This window comes from Anolis sagrei, chromosome 4, assembly GCF_037176765.1.
Source record: "Anolis sagrei isolate rAnoSag1 chromosome 4, rAnoSag1.mat, whole genome shotgun sequence".
Taxonomy (NCBI): Eukaryota; Metazoa; Chordata; class Lepidosauria; order Squamata; family Dactyloidae; genus Anolis; species Anolis sagrei.
Genome location: NC_090024.1, coordinates 71,755,563 through 71,783,534, shown reverse-complemented (window position 1 = coordinate 71,783,534; position 27,972 = coordinate 71,755,563). Strand labels below are relative to the sequence as shown.

General features: G+C 37.3%; 1 protein-coding gene across 3 annotated transcripts in view; it reads left to right on the top strand.

Moving 5' to 3' along the window:
• NETO1 (neuropilin and tolloid like 1) overlaps positions 1 to 27,972 on the top strand; it is a 125,690-nt gene that overhangs the window by 89,254 nt on the left and 8,464 nt on the right. Inside the window, exons 7-8 of one of the 3 annotated variants that reach the window (XM_060774987.2) lie at positions 2,834 to 3,062; positions 18,662 to 18,775. In XM_060774987.2, the coding sequence (XP_060630970.1) occupies positions 2,834 to 3,062; positions 18,662 to 18,775 (343 nt within the window). Of the gene's footprint in view, positions 1 to 2,833; positions 3,063 to 18,661; positions 18,776 to 27,972 lie in introns of those variants that run through there. The other 2 variants (XR_009631427.2, XM_060774988.2) reach the window with 2 other exon arrangements.

Sequence of the window (27,972 nt, the reverse complement as noted above, 5' to 3'; positions counted from 1 at the left end):
TTGAATATATGTGGCAGGTAAATGTTAACTATTCTGCTGATAATTTGTTTTGTTACTGCTGTGTGCCTTCAAGTCATTTCCAATTTATTTCAACCCTATGGTGAACATGTCATGGGATTTTCTAGGCAAGAATTGTTCAAAGTGTTTTGCCTTTGCCTTATTCAATGATGATTCGAGCCCTAGTCTGCAGATAGTACTAAGCTAGAAGGGTCAAAGATCTGAATAAAACAGTCTCTTAAATTCTTGTGTATTCTGTTCACACATATTTCAATTTTCTATCTTTTCTGCAAAAATCCCACAGACCCATCATGCTTGATTTAATTGCAGCCATCAAAGAACAAATCATTTGTTAAATGTTATCACAGATCAGCTGCCAGACTGAAGGATGGAAACTTCATAAGTTATGAATGCAATATTCATAAATGGATGAAATCTCAAAAGCTTGTTTCAGTACAAATTATGTTGTAAAAAAGTCATTGTCATTAGTCTTATGGCTTATGCCATATAGAAGCCAGAAACTTCCAGTTCTCTGCAAATATGTAAATAGTAGGGCTGGGCGGTTTCGTTCGTAAATTTCGTAATTCGTTAATAATTCGTTATTTTTGGGTAAACGAAGCGATAACAAACCATCCAGGAGCAACTAAAAAACGAAACGAATTTTTAAAGCTATTTCGTAATTGTTTTGTTATTGTTTCGTTATTATTTCCGTATGTGTCTGGTGCAAGTTTTATAGTTGTTTCCCTCCCCTCTCCCTGGTTGCAAGCGGTCGGCATTTACCCCACTTCCGGGTCCCTGGCCTCTGCTTAAGTGAATCAAATTCTCCTCTCCTCCTGTCGTCACCTCACCTCGTTCCTCACTCTGGCCTGCATGCATTGGGCAAAGAGACACAGCAGTGCAGCACTCAGAGACCTGCCTGTTGCCTGCCTAACCTCTTTCCTTCTCCAGGTTAAAACTATTATATTAATTATATTTATTATTATTATTATTAAGAATGGATGGCCATCTTTCAGTACTGCTTTCACTGTCCCTTACATTCACGAAGGCAGAAAGTGGTTTGTTATTATTATTATTATTATTATTATTATTGAGAAGAAGCATTGTCAAACCAGAATAGAGATCTCACCCACCCTCCTCTCTCTCTCCTTCCCCCCCTTTCCTTCTCCAGGTTAAAACTATTATATTAATTATATTTATTACTATTATTATTATTATTATTATTATTAAGAATGGATGGCCATCTTTCAGTACTGCTTTCACTGTCCCTTACATTCACGAAGGCAGAAAGTGGTTTGTTTCACCCCTCCTCTCTCTCTCTTTCCCCCCTCTTTCCTTCTCCGAGGTTAAAACTATTATTTAAAACTATTATTTTCACGTCGCGCAATTGCGTCCGCCATTTTAACGAATTGATTCGTTAATATTAATGAAATTTCGTAAATACCGAACTTTTTTAAGGGAAAATTTTGTAATTATTTTAAATATCGAAACAAAAAAACCCCCAAATACAAATCGATTTTAGAAACAAATTTTTCCGTTGTTACCCAGGCCTAGTAAATAGTGCACTGAGAGAACTGTGCTAAGCTTAGGCAAAAGGCAAAACTAGGGTTTCTGCACAGAGAAGTAATAGATCTTGGATGAGTTGAAGTGGGTGCTAAACAGACATCCCATCTACACTAAAAGTTATGGTCAGTTCAGAGCTGCTAAATTGCCTTCTATGGGTCTACACCGGGCATGGGCGAACTTCGACCCTCTAGGTTTTTGGGACTTCAACTCCCACAATTCTTAACAGTCTACCAGCTGTTGGGAATTGTGGGTGTTGAAGTCCAAAACACCTGGAGGGTCAAAGTTTGCCCATACCTGGTCTACACTGACCATATAATGCAATTTCAAACTGCATTACATGGCAGTGTAGACGAAGCCAGAAAAACAGTGGGACCCAGAGGGATGGCATTTGAGTGGTCGTGTCTTTTGTATGGAATCTTCCAGAAGACTTTTATTTGATACTTTTTAGCTATCTTTTTATACTAAGCCAAGCAAAGGCATTTTTATTGTCCAAGCCTTTAGAAGTTTTGAATTCATTAAAAATAATTTTCTGGTCCAAATTGCTAGCTCTTCTTGTTGTATTATGTTTGGTTCTTTATTCAGTTTGGGTTTTTAAAATCAATTTTGGATTATAATTAAAGAATATGAGAGAACTAATTAAATCAATAAATGTAAAATGACTTTGATATTAAACTGCTAAATTATAGCAAGATTAACAAACATGGAATTTGCTTTACAATCTATATACATGCTTGAGGAAACGGGAAATGAAAATCAGTACCATAGGAAAGGATTTCAAACATATTGCAAAGAAGACAAATCCTGAAAAAAAGAATACAGGCAAATATTCTTCTTTCTGTGCAAATAACCTAACAGATTCTAAAAGTTCAATAAGAAGCTTTTAGTTTCTTGTTCCAATCACAGTTATACAGCATCCTCTCCATGGTGATTTTTTGTTGCAGCTGGTTCACCAGCTTCAGTCAGTAAGTGATAAGCAAGCATACATAAATATTGTGTGTCTGCAGGGAAAGAATAAATATTTAAGAGAGAAAAGTATCCCATTATCTTAGCAGGATTGTCATCTGGTGGTAATGATTAAAATACTGCTCAGCCTTATTCATAATCTATGTATATTGCTGTTTGCTATTCTCTGAGACTATCAATATTGGCAGTGTTCTTATTAATCAGCAGTGGGTTTCTAAAATTTCTAAAAGGAAAGAATGATGTTGCAATGCCTCTTGTTCCAGTATTGAATGGTTTATGCTGTCATATTCACTGTGTTTTTGTTTTGTAGATATATTTACGATTCTTGGACTATGAAATGCAGAATTCTAATGAATGCAAAAGGAATTTTGTGGCTGTCTATGATGGAAGTAGCTCAGTGGAGGATTTAAAAGCTAAGTTTTGCAGCACTGTTGCTAATGATGTGATGCTGCGCACAGGTCTTGGAGTAATCCGCATGTGGGCAGATGAAGGCAGTCGAAGCAGCCGATTCCAGATGCTCTTCACATCTTTCCAAGAACGTAAGACTCTATCAGGATATCAAATGATTCAAGTCTCATAAAACATTTATGGTGTTTCCCTCATGTGGTGTAATAAGCTCCAAAACATGAAAAAAAAAAGTGTGTGTGTGTGTGTGTAATCCTGCTCTGTCTAGTTCCCTACAGGTAAAGCAATGCCCATATGCCTTTTTTTAAAAAAAAAAAACCCTTAGATTTCCTTTGTCATCAGGAACATTAATGGAGGCCAGGGTATCTGCTTCGAATGAATGATGTGACATCTTTGCATACTATAACCAAGGCATATATTTAGTCCTCCGCCAAGGAATATCACCATATGCAAATGAAGTAAACTTTAGTTTTGGAGTAGATTATGAAAAGTCTTTAAATGTGAAACATTATTACTACTCCCAACACAGAATATATGTTAGAATGAAACCATTTTTGGTAATGTTACCTAAACTTACAGAAGTCTGCTTCAGTACACACTATAGTGTATACCGAAATGAAATATTAGAGTTTGGAACTAGGAGGTTGCAATTCTGAATTTGATTCTGATTATGGTGATTGGTGTAATCTTGAATACGTCTTTTTTCAACTTGTTTGACTTATATCATCCCACTTTATTTACAAAATGGAGGTATTGGAAAGGAGCTTCATCTTGTATATTCACCATTTGTAAATACTAGGCTTGGGCGATCAAGAAAAAAATTTGGTTCTAAACTCATTTCGTTTCCAGGGGGTGCTAGCGTTTCGATTTTGATAGGACTTCCGAAATTTCCATTTTCCAAATTTCGAAATTTACGAAAGTGAGGTTTGTATATCTGTGGATGTCCAGGGTGGGAGAAAGAACTCTTGTCTGTTTGAGGCAAGTGTGAATGTTGCAACTAGCACGCTTGATTAGCATTGAATTGTCTTGCAGCTTCAAGGCCTGGCTGCTTCTTGCCTGGGGGAATCCTTGGTTGGGAGGTCCCTGATTGTTTCCTGTCTGGAATTCCTCTATTTTCTGAGAGCTGTTCTTTATCTGATGTCCTGCTTTCAGAGTTATTTTAATATGGGTAGCCAGATTTTGTTCATTTTCATGGTTTCCTCTTTCTATTGAAATTGTCCATATGCTTGTGGATTTCAGTGGCATCTCTGTGTAGTTTGACATGGTAGTTGCTGAGTGGTCCAGCAATTCTGTGTTCTTGACAATCTGGATCAGCTAACACCTCCCAACAAAGGATTCCCCCAAGCAGGAAGCAGCCAGTCCTTGAAGCTGCAAGACAATTCAATGCTAATCAAGCGTGCTAGTTGCAACATTCACACTTGCCTCAAACAGACAAGAGTTCTTTCTCCCACCCTGGACATCCACAGATATACAAACCTCACTTGCCTAGTTTCCAACATACATAACAACCTCTGAGAATGCCTGCCATAGATGTGAGTGAAATGTCAGCAGAGAATGCTTCTGGAACTTGGCCATACAGCCCAGAAAGCTCACAGCAACTTGTATTTTTCTTGGTTTAGAACCACTGTAGTACATTGTATCAAACCTTATAATATAATCCTAGGCAGCTGTATTCAGAAATCAGTATGTTGAATGAGTCTTTTCCCATATAATAGAGCTCAGAATTACAATCATGTACCCACTTACCTGAGAGTGAATCTCATTGAATTTTATAGAAATTGTTTCTGAACAGACATGTCTGGTATTTCACTATTAGTTTCTGCCATCAGTACTTACTGATGGAATAGCAATACCGCCCAAAGACATATGGGTTGAAATAAGGGGAAATTTATAAATGTTACCTATTTAATTGTTTCTTTATTATTTTCAACGCCTGATAAGGGGATAAATCTGGTATGGTAGCAGCTTAGGCAGTGATCCCCACAGGTTTGCATCCCAACTTCCCTGGGCAAGATTACCATAGCCTGTAAAAGGAACCCAAATTGGGTTGCTCCCAGGTGAGCTATTAACAAGTAGACTGATCAGACAGTATTAACCCTTAATCTGTGCAGCGCATATTGAGGGTGAAGACCCAGAGACTAGCTCCAAGGATAGGAACTTTCCCTGTCCATTATTGCTTGATACTCAGGGGCCATTGCAGTTTCCCATCCTTCACCAAATGTGTGCCAGAAGGTGCTCACAAAACTCATATTTCCACCCCAAATCTTCCTGTGAGGAACTATTTAAGACACCATCCTTGACCAATTGGCAGGTCCCTAATGACTGTGTAGGGTAGGTGAAAAATCCTCTTAAAAGTGGGGAAATAATCCCACCCAGCCATGAAGTGATGAGGGGAAATCTGTATTAAAAATTGATTTTGTATCTCTCTGACATGAGCATATAAAATTACAGTGCATTAAAGCAAGATAGTGGAAGTTACAAATGTCAGGAATCTCCATGGTTAAAGACTACCTGTTTTTTAAACAAACAAACAAACAAACAAACAAACAAACAAATACACGATTATTCAACATGAAAATGTCTTTGGTAGAGTGGAAGAAACGCAAGAAATTCAATCACTGTGGATATCTTTTTAGGGGGTCCTCTTTTCTTGATATGGGGTGAGCTTGAACACAATTCTGATTCATTTTCCTAGACAGAAAATATGTCTCTTCCTTTTCTGGTATGACACAGCTTCAAAGGTAATTTATGCCTCTCTTGTTCATAAATCAAGCTGGACCCAGAGATAATACTCTGTATTAGTCTGATGCCATTGGTACTTGTGTGTTCTTGTGGCTGAAGCAAGCTTGAATATTCAGGTTTTTATTCATTTAAACTGAAGATGTCACATTCTGTTACCTTAGAAACAAACCACACAGACATTGGGGATTCACTGATTTTAAAAAGCCTGAAGGGTAGTCATGTAGTCACCAATTTGTGCTTCGATGTGAGAATATACTTGTAGAGTTTTCAAATCCAAGGAAAAGTATCCCCCCTTTTCCAGTTTCAGCAATTTCCTTTATCAGTTATATATTACATGGCATCTAATACAGAGTAAGTTTTTGTTTACACCAGTGCTTGTCACTAAGCACTGAGTATTATGTTAGTGTTTACTAGTGAGAAAAGGTACAGAAATGTGCAGGCTATATTACTACTTATGTTGATTTTTTAAAAAGTGGGCAACATTTTGGAAACATACTGCTGACTGTTCATTTATACACTTCCGGAACTGCTGTGAAAACTGTATTTGGGTCTGAATGATTGAATGGACCCATTTCCTCTCACAGGGTTTTCCCTTTTGTACTGTGTCAGTTGGATAGGACACTGTTTACTGAATAGTAAAGGCAAACAATTCATTATAGAAAATTATGTTTGTCCCACAAGTCAGATATGTTCCAGTTATAAAAGCAGTTATTCAGACAGGACAGTATTTTGTGCTTCCCAAGGCACACTATCTGTGGGATACTGTCATGAGACCAGTCTCAGAATACTAAGTTATATGAAATAGAGAGAGGGATTTAGTCCATTCAGAGCAAAAGGAAATAAAAAAGGAAATTCAACAGCAGAGACAGATGGCATTTCACTGTCCTATAAATCATCTTCATTAATCGCCACAGTTTAGTTGAGCTCTAAGAATTAGAGGCAGAGAGAATTGTGGTGTGACAAAACATAGGAGTAAGATAAGAAGCAAAGCTATTATTTGTTGTTAGGACAATTAATTGAAAACTTCTTTGTATCCTGTCACTCTCTTACTTTTATCAATACACCTTTGTCATAGAGAAATGGGCCCTGATAATCTTAAACAATATGTAGCCTAAATACCATAAAGGAGCCAGATTCTGTCTGATCAAGTTAAGCATGGTCAGGTCTGGTTAGTGCTTGGATGAGAGACTGCTACTGAATAACAGATGTTGTAGGGGACCAGAAAGAGGGGAAAATCCCTCTTCCTTCTGCTTGGTTGTGTGGGCACCTTTGCCAATATTAGCATACTTGCACAGCAGCAGCCAGGAGTTCTCTAATGCCCTTTGCCAGTGACAGAGATGACATCAAGGTGACCATTTAGCAGTCAAATGGAGTTAGGTCAATTGGATAGTCTGAACCCAACTCTTGTCTGGACTCACTGCTCCTGTGTCTCAGGGATGTAGCATCTAATTAGCTCCACTGAATTCAAGACCAGTCCAAAGCAGAAATGCTCCAGTCTGGCTCTGAATTACAGTGGCCATGTAAATGAGCCCATAGTTTAACTGAGATTCTATTTATTTTGGGGAATGTGGCATTATTGTTCTTTACTATTGCAAATTGTACTTACTGGTAGATTGTAAAATTCCTTGAAGCATCCAAGAAATATTAATAGAAAGCATCAAGTGATAGTAATATTTATTTATTTATTTATTTGGGGTTCTTTTACCCCGCCCTTCTCACCCCGAAGGGGACTCAGGGCTGCTTACAAAAGCAAAGGCACAATTTGATGCCTGCATCATAAAACAATCATACACAAAATTACATCAATTCACAGTTAACAACAATTCATGCATTATAACCATAAAATCAATAAAATCAATAAAAAACCAAATACAAACCCAATTTCTCCTCTTACATGGTCAGCGTTCGTTAACACATAGATCTAGTTTTACGTTCCGCTACATCAATCCTGCTGGTCTTACTCGCCTGATTATCTGATTTAATTGCCAGAGTGCCCAAAGGCCTGGTCCCATAACCAAGTCTTCACCCTCCTCCTGAAGGCATGGAGGGATGATGATGCCCTGATTTCCCCGGGGAGTGAGTTCCACAGGTGGGGGGCTACCACTGAGAAAGCCCTGCTCCTCGTCCCCACCAGTCTCACTTGTGACAGTGGTGGGGTCGTGAGCAGGGCCTCCCCAGATGATCTCAGACTCTGGGGTGGGACGTAGAGGGAGATACGTTCGGACAGATACACTGGACCGGAACCGTATAGGGTTTTGTAGGTCAAAACCAGCACCTTGAATTGTGCTCGGAACTGAATCGGCAGCCAGTGGAGCTGGCACAGCAGGGGGGTGGTATGCTCCCTGTATGTCGCTCCGGTGTGCAATCTGGCTGCCGCTCGCTGGACTAGTTGAAGTTTCCAAACAGTCTTCAAGGGCAACCCCACATAGAGAGCATTGCAGTAGTCTATTCGGGATGTAACAAGAGCATGGACCACCGTGGCCAGATCAGACTTCCCGAGGTACGGGCGCAACTGGTGCACAAGTTTTAATTTAATAGTAATTGTAGTAGTGAGTCAACTTGGAAGACATAACTTAGCACCATGATGTCATATCATTTAATCCATTCCTTGGAGACCATAATTAGCTAAATCAAAATACTGCAGGGAACTGTAACATTGTTCATACATACCAATGGAAGATGGCCAAGTGGATACTTTGGTTTCCATTTAACATGCAATGTAGAAAGTGCAATATTAGCTATTTTGGTAGACAACACATCCAAATATTTTTGAATCATGTGGCTCAGAACATGGCAAAGACTTGCAAATTACATCTTTCACCTTATATAGAAAACCTGAACCAAAGATAACCTTGTTGCTTTATGCAGAATCTGATGACATGCTTACTTTTCATATGTCAAGCTCTGTCTAATCAATATCCCTAAAATAGCTATTTCCTCTTGTTGAATTTTTTGAATAAAGCCTCTTCTGCTCTTTAGGAACTATAAATAGCTTGACTTGCACTGCTCCTAATAAAACTGATGAGAAGTTGAAGACAAAGAAAGAAAAAAAGTAAAAGTGGTCTCTTTTAAAATGCAGCTATATCCAGCCTTATTAGTTATAGACCTGCTACGCCCACAGCTCTTTCAAAGTGTTTAACTTCTGAACAGAAACACCTACATGGTAACCTAAAAGAAAATACGGGGATTCAGGACATGGGGTTCAGAGGAAATCCCATTATTAGCACAGTGGAAAAGACACTCATTTTATCACCTTTAATAACAGTATACCAACTCTTAACACCTTTCTTTCTAAGAGTATCAGGTCTTCTTGCCACAAAAAGGAATTGCCTTAAGCATTCTCCTATCTGAAAACCGAATTTCTTCAAGATAGCTAATTTAGTGATAGTTTGTCATAGTGTTTAATTCTATATATTTGCTGTCACTAATACAAAATCATCATACTGGCAACGAAGATCCGCATAGTAAAAGCAATGGTATTCCCCGTAGTAACTTACGGATATGAGAGCTGGACCATAAGGAAGACTGAGCGAAGGAAGCTAGATGCTTTTGAATTGTGGTGTTGGAGGAGAATTCTGAGAGTGCCTTGGACTGCAAGAAGATCCAACCAGTCCATACTTCAGGAAATAAAGTCCGACTTCTCATTGGAGGGAAGGATATTAGAAGTAAAGATGAAGTATTTTGGCTACATAATGAGAAGACAGGAAAGAATAGAGAAGACGATGCTGGGGAAAATGGAAGGAAAATAGAAGAGGGGCTGACCAAGGGCAAGATGGATGGGTGGTATCCTTGAAGTGACTGGCTTGACCTTGAAGGAGCTGGGGGTGGTGACGGCAAACAGGGAGCTCTGACGTGGGCTGGTCCATGAGGTGATGAAGAGTCGGAAGCAACTGAACGAATGAACAACAACAAAAGACAAAATAGCTGTAATGGGCAGTTTTCATGCCCTTAGTTTTTATTGTATACAAGTCCCGTTTTAAAAGATCAATGTTACATTTATAAAGTTACAGTTTTTCAACAGCTTCTGTTCTTGGCAGCAAATAAAACCCCCATAAAACAATTATATTTACTTACGTTGAGCTTCAAAATGTATTAGTCATCACAAACTAGCAGTGTTTTAAGTCTCTTAAGACATATTTTCTTTCCATTCTTTTTGGAATTGTATGTAAAATGCAACTTAACTTTCTTCATTGCGAAAAAATTAATTTCCTTCTTTATCACAGAAGGATGATAGAAGTGTGAAAGAAGAGTACAACATTTCACTCATATATTTGTATGCAAACATTAAAAAATTAAGACTTCAAAAATGCAGTCAGGCTCTTAAGCAGAATTATCCTTTCAAATAAAGAGGAACTTGATATTACACTAAGATGAAGCTCTTCTGTTTATGGTATTTAACTAATACACTAACATAACTTCATAGATTATACTTCAAAAATGATCACCCTGCACATCCAGTAGAAAATTGTGAATAGATCCTTCAATGCAATAAAATGTAATGAAAAAAGCAATTTTGAGAGAATCAAGTTGTCACTATTATACTGTCATTTGGGATACAACCAAATGCATGGAAACAGCAAACAGTGACTATCAAAGGTTGAGGGGAGGTATACAAATGAAAACATAGTTTTCTTGCTATATATTGGAATATAGTATCTCCAGATTAGGGAAATGAAACATAAAAGTTAAACAAGGAGATTTGAAGACCATGCAAACATTTAAAATATGTATGAGAAAGGAGTACGCTTGTACAAATCTGCCGTTCAGATGGTCTTCTTCTTATATTCTGATTGCAAACACTGAATAGAATGTAGCCTCATTTTTCTTTATATTCAATATGCGGGCAAATTTTGAAAATGTGATGAGACAATGCCTCTTCAATTCCATAGGCAGAGCAAGTGTTTCTTCCTTAATGGTGTGCTCAGCTTTTTGAGAAGGGAAGTGAGGAGGAATTCTATGCTTGAAATATGATAATTTAGAGGTTAAAGATTAGGGTAAAGGTAAAAGTTTTCCCCTGACATGAAGTTCAGTCATGTCCGAATCTGGGATGTGGTGCTCATCTTCATTTCTAAGCCGAAGAGCTGGCATTGTCCATAGAGACCTCCAAGGTCATGTGGCCAGCATGACTGCACATGAGCGCCGTTACCTTCCTGCTGGAGCGGTACCTATTGTTCTAGTCACATTTGCATGTTTTCAAACTGCTAGTTTGGCAGAAGCTGGAGTTGTCAGCTTCTGCCAACTCACGCTGTTCCCCGGATTCGAACCTGCGACCTTTCGGTCAACAAGCTCAGCAGCTCAGCACTTTAACCCACTGCGCCACCAGGGGGTTAAAGATTAGTGTGTATAAATATATAACAATGATACCATTTTAGATAAGCAATATAGTGTCTTGGAATTATTTATTTATTTGCTTAATTTATACACCGCCTTTCTCACCCCCGCAGGGAGACTCAAGGTGGCTTACAACTCCAGCGAGATTCAATGCAACCAGTGCTATTTAAACATAGTTATAAAACATTTCCCATAAACTAAACCTAATCTCCCATTGCATCCTCATTTTGAAAAAGTAATAGGATCTATCTGCTTTGATGAAGCTTTTGCAATATTCATTTAAAAGTTGTATTGGAAGAGATAACTGTGATGCTAGAAACCAAGCAACCAGTGTCAAGTTACACTATGGATGTGATCACACTGAGGTCCATAGAGTGGGTAACAGTGGGGGGGGGGGGGGAGTTCAGCAGCCAGCATGGCAAATCCAGCGGGCAATGGGGGAAACTGCAACCCAGCATCCCACATTGTCTGCATTGCCCTTATCCATCCCACAGGGGAAGAGTTACAATCCCCCCCTCCCCATTCGCCCTAGCATGTGCTAGAATGCTGCCAGGCTGCTGGAAGCACAGAGCTCTGCTGGAAATAGCCCTATGTTGTCTGATGAGCTACAGCAGACTCCATCCCCCCAGTGTCCTGGAAACATCCTAGGATCCTGAAATTTTGAAATTAGATCAGATCCTATAAGATGGCTGCTAAGGGACATCTGCTAAGGTCTGTAGTAGACCCTCACAACTACATCTGAAGATCAGAACTACATCAGAACTACACAGAAGATTTCCTCCCCATTGTACGACAGGGCCTAGAAAGAGTGAGAAAATTAGTAATGGTAAATCATTTCAGATGGTGTCAAGAAGAACAGTTTGGCTTCCTGGTCCATGGTATGCTTTTCCAGGAAGATGGCCTATTGGCACGGGATGGGTTGCACCTCACAGAAGTAGGAAGGAATGTTTTTGCTCAGAGACTGGCAATCCTGATCAGGTGGACTTTAAGCTAGGTTGCGTGGGGGACGGTGACATCCTTGGGAACAGTAGAGAGAGGGTTGGATAAAGACAACAAGTACCAAGCAGCTAGGGAACAATAATATCAAACAAACAGCTAAGAAGAATATCCCACTAATGCCCAGAGTATGGGAAATAAATAAGATGAGCTGGAACTATTAGCACGATAAAACAGTTACAATGTAATAGTCATAACTGAAACCTGGTGGGAAAATTCCTATAATTGGAATGTAGCAATGGAGGAGTATAACCTATTTCAGAAAAATAGACCAAACAATAGAGGGGGTAGAGTAGTATTATATGTCAAAAATATTTATACATGTGAAAAGATGCAAGACTTCAATCCTGAAAACCAGGTTGAGAGCATTTGGATAAGAATTAACGGAACAAGGATGGAAAAAGATCTAGTTGTGGGGGTCTACTACAGACCTTCAGTCAGATGGTAGAAATGGATGAAGCCTGGATGAATACAGAAAGAGGAGATAGAGTAGTAATGGGGGATTTCAACTACTCTGATATTTGTTGGAAACCAAACTTTGCTAAGAGTACAAAGTTCAACAAATTCCTCACTTGCCTATCAGACAATTGTATTGTTCAAAAGGTAGAAAATGCAACAAGGGTATCATCGATTTTTGATCTGATCCTAAACAACACTGGGGATCTGGTCAATGGAGTGGAAGTGGTGGGATCCTTAGGTGGGAATGACCATGTGCTCCTGGAGTTTGTGATACAAAGGAAGGGTGAGTCAAAGGGCCCTTCCACACAGCCATGTAACCCAGAATATCAAGGCAGAAAATCCCACAATATCTGCTTTGAACTGGGCTATCTGAGTTCACACTGCCATATATTCCAGTTCAAAGCAGAAAATGTGGGATTTTATTCAGCTGTGTGGAAGGGCCCTATGAAAAGTCAAATATGCATTCTAGACTTTAGGAGAGCTGACCAGGATATTTAAGGAAATACTGAGCATGATCCCATGGACAGGAATACTAAAAGAGAAGGCACTTAATGATGGATGGGTTTAGGTTTTTTTTTTTTTTTTTTTTTTTTTTTTTTTTTTTTTGCTGCCCTTGAAACTAGGACTTGGAGCGATGGATTCAAATCTCAAAATGAGATTCCACCTGAACATTAGGAATAACTTCCTGACAGTAAGACGTGTTCAGCTGTGGAACTCTCTGCTTCAGAGTGTGGTGGAAGCTCCTTCTGTGAAAGATTTTAAACAGGCTGGATGGCCATCTGTCAGGGGAACTTTGTGCTTTTCCTGAATGGCAGGGGGGTTGGACTAGATGGCCCATGTGGTCTCTTCCAATTCTATGATTCTAAGGATAATTTTGTACAGATTTATTTAAAGTAGTCTTTGCTGTGTCTCATGAAAGCAGAAATGAATGCCCTTGAATTCACTGTTTGTTGGATTGTTCTATATTAATTCTTGTGTCTGAGTGTAAGTAGCTAACATAGTTTTATTAAAATGGTATTTTACTGCATTAACCAAACATTTTATAATATAGTTCGTGCCTGTGAAGGTGCTTCAGCTGCATAGGAAGGAAATTAAAATTCAGGAAAAACCAGATAGATTAGAGTACCAAGCTTAAAATGAAAAATAAAAATGAAGACAAGTATAAATGACTGCCTAGGAGGAAGAAAATGTAAAAATGTGTAAATTCTATCATCACTGTAAGTATGACTTCAATATAGTTCTTTTACTGGACTCATTTCAGAAGAAACTTAATGCAGAAATGGTCCTAGGTGGATGGTTTACAATGCTATTCAGTAATACCATTTAAACTTGGTATATGTACTGTATAAACTCTAGAAGTCTAAAAGTTGTAATCAAAATGTTGACCCCCCAAAGCCTAGGCTGACTTATCCACATAACTGTATCAGTACTGTATCTTAACAATTATCAAAAAGAAACCTTAACATTCTCTCAGCCAAATAGTGAAAGGAAAGAGCTTAGTTCATTCTGTGAGATCCTAAAAAAGCATCTCTCTAGTCTCTCTTCTGTGGCACCACTTCTGGACTTTTTCAATATATGGGCAGTAGTGGCAACTGTTTGGCACTTTCTCTCAAGGAATTACCAAAAAAGCCACTCTGAGTCCACTTTGGGGTAAGAGAAAATAGGATATAAATATAGTAAATAAATAGTAAATAAATATAGGCAGTCAGTGCTACTTTTAGAGTCTCTTAGAGACTAATTATTATTATTATTTTGCTACTCAACTCCGAGATGGTTGCTTTTTTATATAAAAGTTAGTACTGTATCTTAACTTAGATCAAAATGATCCCTTTCATTGAGTAGAATGGCAAAGGTCTTTTTGAGTAGCTGTGTGGGAAAATAGCAATGGTGGCCAGGGGCAACTGGCTCCCTGAGATTATGTTGATGCTTTCCCCTCTCTGGAGGTACCCTTGGGGGTCCCTTCCAACTCAGTAGGGGAGATATATTAATTAGTTTAGAGGCTGGGTGGCCATCTGTCAGGAGGGTTTTGATGGTGCCCTTCTGCCTGGAAAAAGGGAATTGGACTAGATGGCCCTTGGGGGTCCCCTCCAACTCTAGGATTCTATGAAAATGTAGAACTGGAAAATATGAGAGACATTCCATGAGAAGGCTGTTTTGGTTTTTTTAAAAAAAACTGTTGTCAAAACTTTTAAATGTATTAATATTTCAGAAAGTTAGGGGAATGATCCCCTGTTATCTTGCATCATTGTATAGAAAATTCAAGAAGATAGCTCTTGTAGGTTTTTTTTTTTACAAAAATGTTTATAAAAACTTTGAAAATCCCCCAAAATCCATGGATAAGTGAAACATTCTGAAACTTGATGGGCTAACAGTGGTTAATGTGGTCTACCTTTGTAGCAAGTTTCACGCAAATAGCCCCTGAAGTTTCCCCAGTGCACTATTACTATAACAAAATAATAACAAGGTTATGTTACTCTTGTTACAGTAATGAAATTTTCACTAAATATACTTTAGAAACACTCACCCCCCCCCCCTTGTAAGCAGCACCGAGTCCCTTTAGGGAGATGGTGGTGGGGTATAAAATTATTATTATTGTTATTATTACATTAGAAATGAAATGCCAGAGCCCCCTAATTGTGTAATGATTTCTGAAACATTTTTAATCAATTGCACATGCTGATCTATGGTATATCTAGTTACGTTTTATCTGCAAAAATGGTGCAAACAGATTTTAGGCCACCGATGCAATGAAAAATGGTAAATTTAAAAATGGTGCCACTGCAAATATTTGGACTGAAAAATAAAGATATAAAAAAATCATGGCATCTCCAAGGGGCTCACATTCATTCATAATTGTTATAAAAAGCATTAAAACAAAGCAGTTTAAAATTAATGGAAACATTCAATACTCAGTTTAAAAAAAAGAGAAAGCAATAAGAATAAATACTGAAGAGGGAATTTCTGCATACCCATGGTCTTAATGTACATAAATAAATATGTGGATCATATTGTTTGATATTTTTGTCTTTAATCATTGTCGGGGGTGGTGGGGTGGTTGAAGAAAAACCACTTGTGGAAAAAGAGTGATCGGATTAATACATATTTTGAGAATTGACATATATCTTTGGATCCTAGACTTAGTTTGCCACCTTGTGTTCAATGCCAGTGTTTGCAACAGAAACTAAGAAGATCACAGACACTGATTTACTGGATTAAGCCACAGACCTACATCATTTTTTTCTGTCTAATAATCTCAAGTGAAATGCCAATAGCTTGCATGAATCAAACTATGAAAAATTATTTTTGAGACTGCAACTCACATTATCCCCCAATTGGCATGGACAGTAGCCGTATTATCTGGGGGACTCAAGAAAAATTGTTTTACTATACTTTTTTGTGAAAAAAAATGAAGTTTCCTTAAATCACAGAAACAAAAAGAATTCAGATCTTCCCTATGTAACTTACTTCGCACTATATGTGTGAGTAGGAACAACCCAAAAAGGAAGACTAAACCGATCTGTAACTGTATCTTATAAGAAGATACGACTGAAGAAGAAACATATTCTTTATATATTTGTATACTGCAAATGCTGTTTGTTGTGATTTTGGAGTGAATTATATACTCCTCTCTCAGCAGGGTCACTATGCCTGGGATTGTAGAAGAGATCTTTTTGTTAACATTTTGTTTTGATATGTTTTCCTCAGTCTTTTAAATGGAAACCTTAAGACCCTTTTAGATTGATCATACTTTCTGAGTTTTTCCTTTGAAATTTGTTTTTGCAGCATGATCATTGGGGCAGAACTAATAACAGCAGAAAAAAAAATCACTTTCCACTTTTTTTTGCATTTTTACTGTTAACTTGTTAACATTCTCCAAATAACACTTATTAAATTTATGTTTAATTTATTACATATTATTGAAATATTTTTCTTAGTTTTATACAATATTCCTCAAGGCACTAATTAATGCAGCAGTGCATCTTAGCATTTTGATATTTAGCATGGAAGTGGGAGCCATCTTCGAAAATACATACAGATACATACATACAAAATATTTTCACACACATACACATATATACATACAGAGAGAGAGAGAGAGAGAGAGAGAGAGAGCACACTATATCTTCAGGTGTAAAACTATGTATGTATCTTGCATTTACTTTCTGCCACAGATGAATACAGGATAAAACATAAATGCTTTAAATATTTTAAACATTTCAACCTAAATTGTAAAAAAAAATACGTATGGGTTTTTTCCCCCCCTCTTATCCTTTTAATTCAAATTTAGAAATGATTGCATGTACAATTATGCAAGTAGTAGTCTAACTGTGTGAACATAAAAATGTATAATTATGCTAGGGGAATAACCTTAATTTAGACTCTGTGAACTTGCAGAAATGGCACAATCCCCACTGAGTTGTAAAATTCTCATTGAGAACATTGGGTTTGCCTGTGAATACTGAAATGAAGAACATGGCCTCCGGTTATACTTTCATCCTGGGGCTTTAGTGATATTAGCAACTTGATTCTACTGGTTTGTGAGCCTTAGGCTACTGTGGTTTGCTTTCTGCTCAAGGACTGTGAAAATCTTGTTCATGCAATATCAGAAAGGCAAACATACTGTACTTATTGTAGCTATACTTTCTTATCTGCCTATTTTAAAGAAGTATACATGCTTGAACATTCCACTGGAATGTTCTTTGTGATGAATGATTGCTCTCCTTGTTTGACCTTAGATTCCTTTCAGACCATAAACATGAAAGGAATCATTGGGCCTAAACTACAGGTTTTCCTAGAACATGACCTCCTGGGTCAACCAGAGGTTCAACCCCACCCCCACGATTTCCCTGTAAAATGCCCCCTCCCCTTTCCAAAGTTCCTCATAAGTCTTTTGGCATTTTGGAAGCTCTCTCCAAGGGACCTGAGGATGCAGCCCGGCCCCTCCGGTAAATTTACAGGGAAAGCTGGGATCCAAGAGGGTAATGTAGGGTGCCTCCTGCTCCTTCAGTCTGAAGAACTAGGATAACAATGGAGCTTGGACCTCAGGATCATGGAAGGCAGCCCTGAGAGTCAGTCCCCCCAGGCCTAACACCTCAACAGAGCCAGACCTTGTAGTAAGGTTTGGATCTGTTGAGGTGTTTTTATTTATTTATTTATTCTGGAGTAATTGACAACCCATCATGGGTTTTGGGTCTGTATGGAAGGGCCCTTATTTTTCAGTCACAGCATTGTGCTCTAGAGAAGTCAAAGTTGAAATACAAATTTTCAGATCCAGTATATTATATTAGTTCCCCCTTCTCTCTCTCTCTCATGTCTACAGTAGTTACCAATTCCCCTTGATAATAACAAGCCCCTCTTTTAACAGATTCGTGAGTAGATTGCAAAAATAATGTGCCTACTCATGTATAAGTCTAAACATTTTAATTTTAAAATTCACCCCAAAAACCTGGGTTGACTTATCCAAAGGTCATTGCAAATACGGTACCTTATCTCTCAGCAACAAAGGAATAATAACCTACTTTGAGTAGCATGGCAAAAGGCAAGAGCTTAATCCATCCTGGGAGAACCCAAACTAAGCACCATCCTTTTCTGCTCTCTCTACCATATCTGGTCCTTTTGAATGCCTGGGTGAGAAAATGCTGGCTGCTGCCAGGGATAGTTAGCCTCCTGTTGGCATTTTTTTCTATGTGCCCATAAGTGGTTCTGTGTGGTAGAATATCATGTACATGAAGCTTGACTTGCAGACATTGGAATGGTAACTTCAATAATCTCCAGTACAATCATCTTTACAATTTGTGGGCAATTTTATTTGAGGTATTAGTTCTGGACTGAATGATATGAATAAGAAACAAAGTCCTATTCCAAGAATAACTGTATTCCAAAATGTATAAATTATGCAAAATAAACCTGCATGTTCATACGTAATTTGCTCATCAGTATCATCATCTCCATAATTATTGATATTTCCAGGAAAGGTTAAGCAGAGTAATGAAATGCTGATATTTGAACCACAAAAGATCCTACTCTGAGGTTTCACTGGAATTCTTGATATGTTTTCAATGTTTACAGCTTTGTGGATTAAAAAAGGATTAAAGAAAACCTTGTTTGACTATGTTAGGTTGTCTAATTGCCTTGTTGCTTGTGGGTGAGGGCATAGAAATATGTTTTGGGTTACCACTGATGCATTTTCTCTCTCTTCTTTTAGCCCCCTGTGAAGCCAACACATTCTTTTGCCATAGTAATATGTGTATTAATAATACATTAGTCTGCAATGGACTTCAGAACTGTGTGTATCCATGGGATGAAAACCACTGCAAAGGTAAATATAGATAGATGGAAATGAAATTGGAAAAATGATGGATTATTTCTTTCACTGCCCTATTGTCATTGTCAAGTAATACCTAACCATTCATAACAATAATCCATTTGTTGTGTGTGTGTGTCCTTTTGCTATCTGTAGTTTCTGAATGACTTCCAGTGATGCTTGAATAAATACATGAATGTGTATTTCACTGCACCTTAAATTTCCATGCATGGTATATGCATTTAAAAGAAGAGAGAGACGAGGAGGGTACAGTTTTAAAATTGAGTTGGAACTTCAGTGTGTCATAGCTAAGACTAGTAACTGGATTATCACTGCTTGTGAAACACCATACTAATTTTTAAAAGAGCATACTGCAGTTGAGCTCATGATTATGATGGGAAGATTTGATCTCCACCATGTATAGAGATCACCATATTTAGGACTTCCTGGTACAAAGCTAAAACATTGCCTTGATAAATGTGAGCCTTTGAACTTTTTCATATGAACACAGTAGTCAAGGGAAAATGGTTTTATCCATGCATCATCTTTCCTTTCTGCCTGTTTCTGCTATGAAATTTTATTGAGGCATCTGCTTATTGAGAAAACACATTTCTTCATATTGCGGGTATAATTGTACATTTGATGCCAGTAATATGTATAAAGCTGCCCATTTTTTGATGATAAAATAATACTCAGAAACAGCAAAAACTCATTTCTTTTGTTCTTGTCTGAGAGCAAGCATTTTTACAGACTAAAATTCATTTTCTAATGGGAACTGATTGTACTACATTAAAACCTCGTCATCTAGATCTGGGTGATTTTTTTTATAACGAATAACTTATAAAAGAAACAAGGGTCAAAGTCTACCATAAAATAGATGTTGATCACAGGGGCTTTGTGATACCTTTGTGATAATGTTTCACTTAGGTTGTGGTTCATGTGGCTTTCTTTTTAAAATAATTTTAAAAGTGTAGGTAAACATGGCATATTATATATAATACTATTATACTATTTCATGTGAGAAAATTTGTACAATATGTGAGTGTAATAGTCCATTCCACTCAAATCTGACAAAAGAAATTGAGTAGAAAAAATTGATTTTTTGTTCAAAACCAAACAGACTATTATTATTATTATTAGTAGTAGTAGTAGTAGTGTATTTATTTATACCCTGTTTTATCTCTCCCGAAGGGTACTCAAAGCGGCTTAACATAAAAGCATTAGTACACAATTTAAAATATACAAATATCTAAACATTAAAAGAGAATTAAATTAACAATATTAAAAATTCAGAAAAAACCATTCAAACATATTCAATGCATATTCAAAGTTAAAGCCACAGCACCCCCTGACTTGATCTTTTCATCTTTAAAAGCCTGCCTGAATAAAAACATTTTACCCTGCCGCTGGAAGGACAGCAGGGAGTGGGCCATTCTGGCTTCCTTGGGCAGGGAGTTCGAGAGTTGAGGGGCAACCACTTAGAAGGTCCTCTCTCTCATTCCCATTAATTAAGCTTAGGTGGGACCGAGAGACATAGGTGGGACCGAGAGAAGGGCCTCTCCTGAAGATCTCAGGGCCCGGGCAGGTTTGTACAAGGAGATATGGCCAGCCAAATAGCCTGGACCTGAGCCATCTATGACTTTAAAGGTCATAGCCAGTACTTTGAACTGTGCCCAGAAACAGGCTGGCAGCCAGTGGAGCTGCTGTAATGGGGGGGGGGGGGGTTGTCTGCTCTTGTAGCCAGCCCCAATTAAGAACCAGGCTGCACCCTTTGGACCAGCTGAAGTTTCCAAGCACTACTCAGAGGCAGCCCCACATAGAGCGTGTTACAGTCCAGACGGGATGTAACTAAGAATAGATTTGTTAACATCTAAAATATCACCATAGAACAACAATATTTTGTATTTATTGTAAACACAATGTGTCTTTCATATACCTGAATCATTGGGATTGTTCATTTGTATATTCAGCAATTATGTTGTCATGATTGCTTTCAGCCCTACAATCCCAGGATCTCAAATTCTGAGTTCCAGTTGACTGATACCTCATCATATGTTACATATGTATTCACAGAGGCATAACAAATACAATACTGGGGCCCATTTTCAAAGTCTCACATACCTCACTGCCTTTGCTCCCACAATATCCACACACTGGACTAGGAAACATTCTTACATAGAACTCTTCCCGTATATGCTTTCACAAGAAAACTTTGCAACCAGAATTTCTACTCCTAGGGGAATCTTAAGTGTGTATGCCAGAAATGAATCATTCTTGATGCTCCTGTACCTCAGATCCCATAACCCCTTCAACCATACTGGGTAGGGATGATGATAGTTCCAGTCTAACAAGAACTGGAAGACTGTGAACTATCAACACCTGCTGTAGAAGCTTTTAAGGATGTAGGCTCCCATGCTTGGATATCCAAGTGTAATGGATAGAACTCAAGCAACAGGATTGAGGAAGCACAGTCTGTGGGAATGGATCCAACTGGAAACTCTTTCAATACACAAACCTCTTTCAGGTAATCAATATGTGAAGAAAACTGAAAAAGATTTGGCAGTACTGATTTGTGTACAGTTCGCTTCATCTTCTGGAAAATTGTGTTTTTACATTTTCATGATTCAGTTGTAAGACACTGGAACTAATCTCTAGCTGTAACAGCAGTTTACTAGGAAATGGAGAAGTATTTTCAAATATCATGCTGGTCACAAGTAAAGGCTCCTGCCAGCAAGTCAACAGCTATCTATTTGTTTTACAATGGCTTTTCATGTCAAAGCTATGCCTCCCAGGAAAATCAAGCTGAATTAAAAGTCAAAACATATTTACAGACTGTCATGAAATGATTTGTAAATGGGGGCATTGTTATGACAAACAGCAAACATCCCAATCTTCGTTTTTAGTTGGGAAGTACAAAATATAAGGTGTGTATGTATTATCCATTAAAAGTGTCTGAAAAATGTATCCTTATTTACCTTCTTTTCTGATAGTATACAACTAGTAGCACTTTGGGGTAAGTTAGATAGGAATGGGCACTTTTGGTGTGCTTTTGGAAGAAAATTTATTTGCAAATAAAACTGGAAATTAAAACAATAAGTTGAACTGAGCTGAGCGGGATGATCAGGTAGAACTATCCAAAGTTATAAAGGTAAGCAAAACTGATTTAAGAAATAACATCCAAATCCCAATATAGGTACTGAGTCATTAAGCTTCTCTCTGTTGACTAATGTCGTAGTGGCTTTATAAAGTAATCTGTTTTGTAGCACAAGTTTGTCCCTATTATCCTCTGTGCAATATCAGAAATATGACCTGAGGTTCTGAATGACAGCTAAACCTAACTGCACAAAATAGCAGAAGGTGATATGCAACTGGTCTTTCTAGCTGTAGGGTTCTGGGAGTTGCAGTCTAAAAAAGTAGATTTTTCCACAGAGATTGCTTTCCACAGAGAATACTCATCTTTACCCTGAAGCCACCACCTTCTCCCTGCGGTTCTCCACAATAAGTGGTATTCAGAGATGTTCTGCTTTTGATAATAGTCATTCTCTTTAGCTATTATAGCTGATGTTGGTAGATTACATGAATTTATTGAAGATTCTTTCAATCCTGGAAAGCAGAAATCAGAGCATTTACACTCCTAATTCATTCTGGAACTCTTCATCCATTCACAAGAACAGCTGCTTCCAAGTTTTTGTACTTACAGTCATCATGAGCCATCATAACCAGTATCATTTTGTTAGTGACTTGATGATATCCATGAAGTTTACCAGCTTTTACACCATTCCTTTTATGCACATAAAACTATACATAATGACAGTGGAATATAGACTATACCCAGTATCTCCCCACCTACAACCACCTGATATATACATCACAGCAGAAAAAGCTCATGTATGTTCAATTGTCAAATGTTGAGTCCCTACAAAATATGCAATTGAGAATGCTAGTATTTTCATCTAAGGCAGAGCTTCAGCTGTGCAAAGATCTCAACCTGAATTGTTCGTAGATTCCATACTAAAAGGTTTGAGACAAGGTAACAGGGGTGAGGAAGAGAGTTCCAGGATAATAACAACATCCTTGGTTGATCTAGAATTCTCAGGGAGCAGGCAATATAAATTTTCTATCCTTTCTATATCTTGTGATTTAAAGTCAATAATTAAGGATTTTAGGGAGGGAACTAATCACAAGCCTTACAATGTTTGCCTATATAGGTGGTATATGCAAACTGAACTTTAAACCAACTTTCATACAATACTTTTTAAAAAGAACATAGTATAATCATTATTTCAAAGATGAAATACAAAAATATGGAATATATTATATTTGGCATCAAAGTGTTATGAGTGAAAAGGATCTGGGGGGTCTTTGTGAAACACATGCTAAATATGAGTCAATAGTGTCAGATGATGATTTTAAAAACTTGTTCAATTCTAGGTATCTAGTAACTAGATACTTCTTGAACAAAACAAACAAACAAACAAACAAAACACCAGTGGTTGAATCCACTGAAAATGGATCATAATCACTCAAAGAAGCTGCTTGGACAGATATGAGCAATGTATGGGGACAGAAATTATGGTTCCATTCTTTCCTCCATGCTTTTAGTATACCAGTATGAGAAAATGTCTGAATAGCTCTCATGTGCTACCTTAATCTTTTAAACTGGCAATGGATAGGGATACAAGAAGCAGACTAACACTTCATCTCTAGCTGCTAAAATAGCTTACTGCACTGAAAAAAGATGAATAGGGTTACGGTGGCTCTTATGCTACAGTGAGCACAACAAGAAATTTGTAAACCCAGGAAACTGGCCCCCTCCTGCATGGATATAGAAAGAAGGGGATTGATAGATTTCTACAGTCCTTAATAGGGATATCAGAAGTAATGTTTTGTTTTAGGGTTTTTGTAAATCCTACTTTGCCAGTCTCCTCAGTAAAAGCAAATGTGAATCCCTGTTTTTGTTGAAAACATGTTTTCAGTTCTTGGTGCTCTTCACTTTGCAATTATCAGTTTTTAAAGAGACTACAAGACAAACGTTCATCTCCATTTTCTCCCCTTTCCTCCTCTTGAGCTAGTTTAAATGATCTTGTGGATAATGGAAAGAAGAAATACTTTTCCCTATATCAATATTTCCTAAATGCTCAAAAATTTCACAAATAAATAATTTCATTTCCACATTTTCTCACTTAGACATTTCCCTGTGGTTTATTTTCCAACATATTAAGCATACTGAGTAATAACATTTTTTTATGTTCACTATTTAGAGTTGCATTGGCTCTCCACCCTTAGGCATTCTTCTACCAAACAAATTATACTATGGGCCAGACATTGATATTTTTAGCCTTTCTACAGGGACAAGAAAGCATCCTGCCATTTTCAGGCTTACTTCTCTTCTCAAATTGAAAACATTTTATGGTACATGATATTGTATCCAATGTAACCCAAATGAAATGAGAGCCTTGCTGTTCAATTTTCTGAAAAGCCATTTAGAGAGCCTTTACATTTTAGGATAAAAAAACATTTCTTTTCAATGAAAGCCTTGAAATTATAGAGTTGAAGATGCATTATTTATGCAGGTAGACTTATCATTGATCCCATTTTATTTATATATTTATATTTTACGAAATCCAGCCATTGATTCAGTTTTATATTCATGTAATTACTGCATTTCTTAAAGTCTCCCATACGTATTAAATAGACAGAGATAATTATACCACCAAATCCTTCTCTTCTGCTTCTGTAGTCAAGCCATAGCCCATCCCCTTTGGTTGAATTCAGCATTGCTTCTTAGGTGTTTTTCTGTTCTTTGGCACAATAGGAAGGGGGGGGGGGGAGAGAGAAACCAAAGGAAAGATATTGTAACAGTAAGGTAGAAGCATATAAAAATATATACAAATTGGCTAATACCTTAATTAAATGCAACAAAATGTGCAGTCTTTTGAATTTTTCACAACTCTTTATCAGACTAGGTTCTGTGAATGTGTGTTTACATGCATGTGCACATTCATCAAGACCTAAACTTACAATACAATTTTTTTATGGCCACTGACCAGCACAAAGCAGAACACAAGCGCCCTGGGAAAGGGAAACACAGCTCCCCAGTGAGGCAGTTATTAAAAAACAAATTAGATATTTTTTTAAAAAAAATACAGTTTAAAAACACAGGTAAATTTAAGAGGCATGGAACCGAGAAAGGGGGAGACTGATAGGAGGGGTCAAAGCACTAGTGGGTCGCAAAAGGGGATGGGAGATATATGGAGAGATGCATGTATATGTACTGAGAATTTTGAAAGTTTCAGTAGAGCTTGCAAACTTGTCACAAATGGCTGAAAACCCATGTTCTTTACTCTTTAGTAATATTCTGGGGAAAAATTAATACTAATGCATTTCTTTACATTTATTACTGAAATAATATGCCTGCATCATTATGAGTTTTTGAATCTTACAACACATTTTCCAACATAGAAGTCATACAAGTCAAAAGGCTATGCAACTACCCATTTGACTATCCATGGAATTATTGCTAATCTAGAACCTTCCACAGTAGCCAGTAAGATAGCATTTCCCAGGGCCCATATGATAAGAAGCTCCAAAGGTATCAAAGTTCGTAAGATACATGGAAACCCAATGCTTTTCCATTAACTTTACAGCTTTTTTCCCTAGTGCCCTCTTCTCCACACCATCATTTCCTTCTGGGGGGGGGGGGTTAAGAATTGACTTTTTTTCCTTGAGAAACAATGACAAGAATTTTTGCCATTGGAATTACAAAATGGACACGTTGTTTTGTGCAGAAAACATTATTTTTCTGTGAAGAGATTTTTATGCATATCCTATTCTGTAAAGATATTTCAGTCTATTTTGCACAGAAAATCCAGTTCATTTCTGTAGAGAAAATGCTATATCCAATGCAGAAACTGCTATTTTGTAATTTTTGTAATTTACTTGTTGATACCTTTGAGAAGAAAAATGAGGAAAAAATATCCCCAATTCTTTCTCTGTCTGAGGCACACCAGCAGTAAGAATCTTTTGAAATCTGTTGAAGAACCATTTGTTTTGCAAAACTTTTCACTTTACTAAGTAGTGGTGCTATTTTAAAACAAGTTTTGGCAAGACTTGGAAATCAGTTCAGCATATAGTGATAATCACATGGTCACTGGAGCACAGCAAGGAAAATTTATGCTACCAGAATGAACAGCTGTGACAAGAAGCCTGAGAAGATTGTTCTCTGGCTGTAGAGCAGTGATGCACTACAGATTTATATTCATGAACCTTAAACTGCTTCTTAGAGTAAAAGGGTAAGTAATGACTTACAGAGAAGGTATTTTTTTCCATTTTGGGTGAGCATATTTCTAATAAGTTTTGCTGTTCCTCCTCAGTCAGCTAAATGTTATCTAACAATAGTAATTTCAAATACATCATTAATGTTTAGACTTGAGGTAAGTTTCAAGGAGGTAGGAGCATTTCTATTTAAACTCCATAAACTGATGCTAGTTTACCAATTAGTTAATCTGTTATAAACAATAAACCTTTGAAGTCATTGTTTCAAACTCCATGCCATACAATATCCATTTTATTTCTGAGCATGGCTTCACATGAAATGTCCAATGCTCACCATAAGATAAAGTAAAGGAGGCAGCTCCAGATGGTACCTACATACCCATGTATAAATCTTGAAATTCTGGTCAAAACATTAACCTGAAAAACTTGACTTATCCATAGGTCTATGTGACTACTGTACCTTACCTCTTCTCAAAAAAAAAAAAAAAAAAAAAGGAACCACTCTCTTCTCTGTGTAAGTGGCCAAAGGCAAGATCAATCCTGTGAGAATCTAAAAGAAACACCATTCCCATCTAGTCTCCCCACCATGACATTGCTTTTGGGATTTTGGAATACCTGGGTTGATAAATACTTGTGGTAGCCATGGCAGGTCCCCCCCACCCTACAATGAAGTATTGACACTTTCCCTTCACAGAATGATGCATGATTTACTCACAGGTCACATGAAAATCCAATAATGTTGCCCCAACACCAACACGAGGTTGACTTATACATAGTATGGTAAATGTGTTTGACTTTCTTTCCTTGATTTTGGAAAGGCTAGAGTTGAGGGTAGTTTACAGCACAATTTAATAATATTCATTTCTTCACTGATTTTCTTGGAATGTTTAATGACCTGCTTTAGAAAAAAAAAAAACAGAAGGAGGAAGACCCTCATTTGGCCTAGACTTCTATCTGGGCTTCTATTTTACTTTTATATTGTTAGGAAAACTGTATTCCTTGAACCAAAGTGAAGTTGTGTAGGCTGAAATTATTGTTCCAAAAATATCTGGAAAGGGAAGATACCACTTCCATTAAATACCATCTGGGAATTTGCTCTTTGTAGGCAGGGGGTATTTCTCCCATTGCTATTTCACATGGGTTTTTTTGTGTTTGTGTATATATATTATTAGACGTTTCCATATTATTTTCACACACATACAAGGGGGCATGGAGGTTGGGGCAAAAGAAAGGGGAGGTACGGGTAGTGAACTTATTGTTAGTAAATTAAGTCTTGCACACCATTTGCAGGGGAGTGGTGTGGAGGTAGGAAAAAAAGATAATGTATGTAGTAGTTATAATTATTACATCTAGTTTTTCATTTCCATTACACTTATTTTCATTACTTAAGGTATTTAAAAGCTATTTAAAAGTTCATATGTATAACAAAGAGAGGGGTGATATTATCAGTCAGTTTTAAATCTGATAGTAATTTCCTCTAATGTCTTCTTGTGTTTTCTCATACAATTCTTCTTTTCCAGCCTTCTTCTTTAAAAATCCATCTTGACTATTCTTGTCAGACTGTTTCTTTTAGATCTTTATCTAATTCTAATTATTACCTAAGAAATCTAAAAGTTCAAGATAGTCTGTAGGAAGTTAGTATTGTAGAAACAAAATTTGCTGTATATCATTACGGCTACCATTCTTCCCCCTTAACATTACATAGCACTTAGGTATTTCTATGTACTTACCTATTTAAGAGATATTGAATCATCACATTTCAAAATCTCTTAGGTGTGGGTAGATGTATTACATAAAATTTGTATTTTTATATAAACATTCCATATTTTAATTATAGTCCCGGGTTCTTAAATGTAGAGATTCAGACAATACACAATGTAGCTATAGGACAGTCTACATATTTTTGGTCAACAAATCCTGATATAGCTATTGCCTTT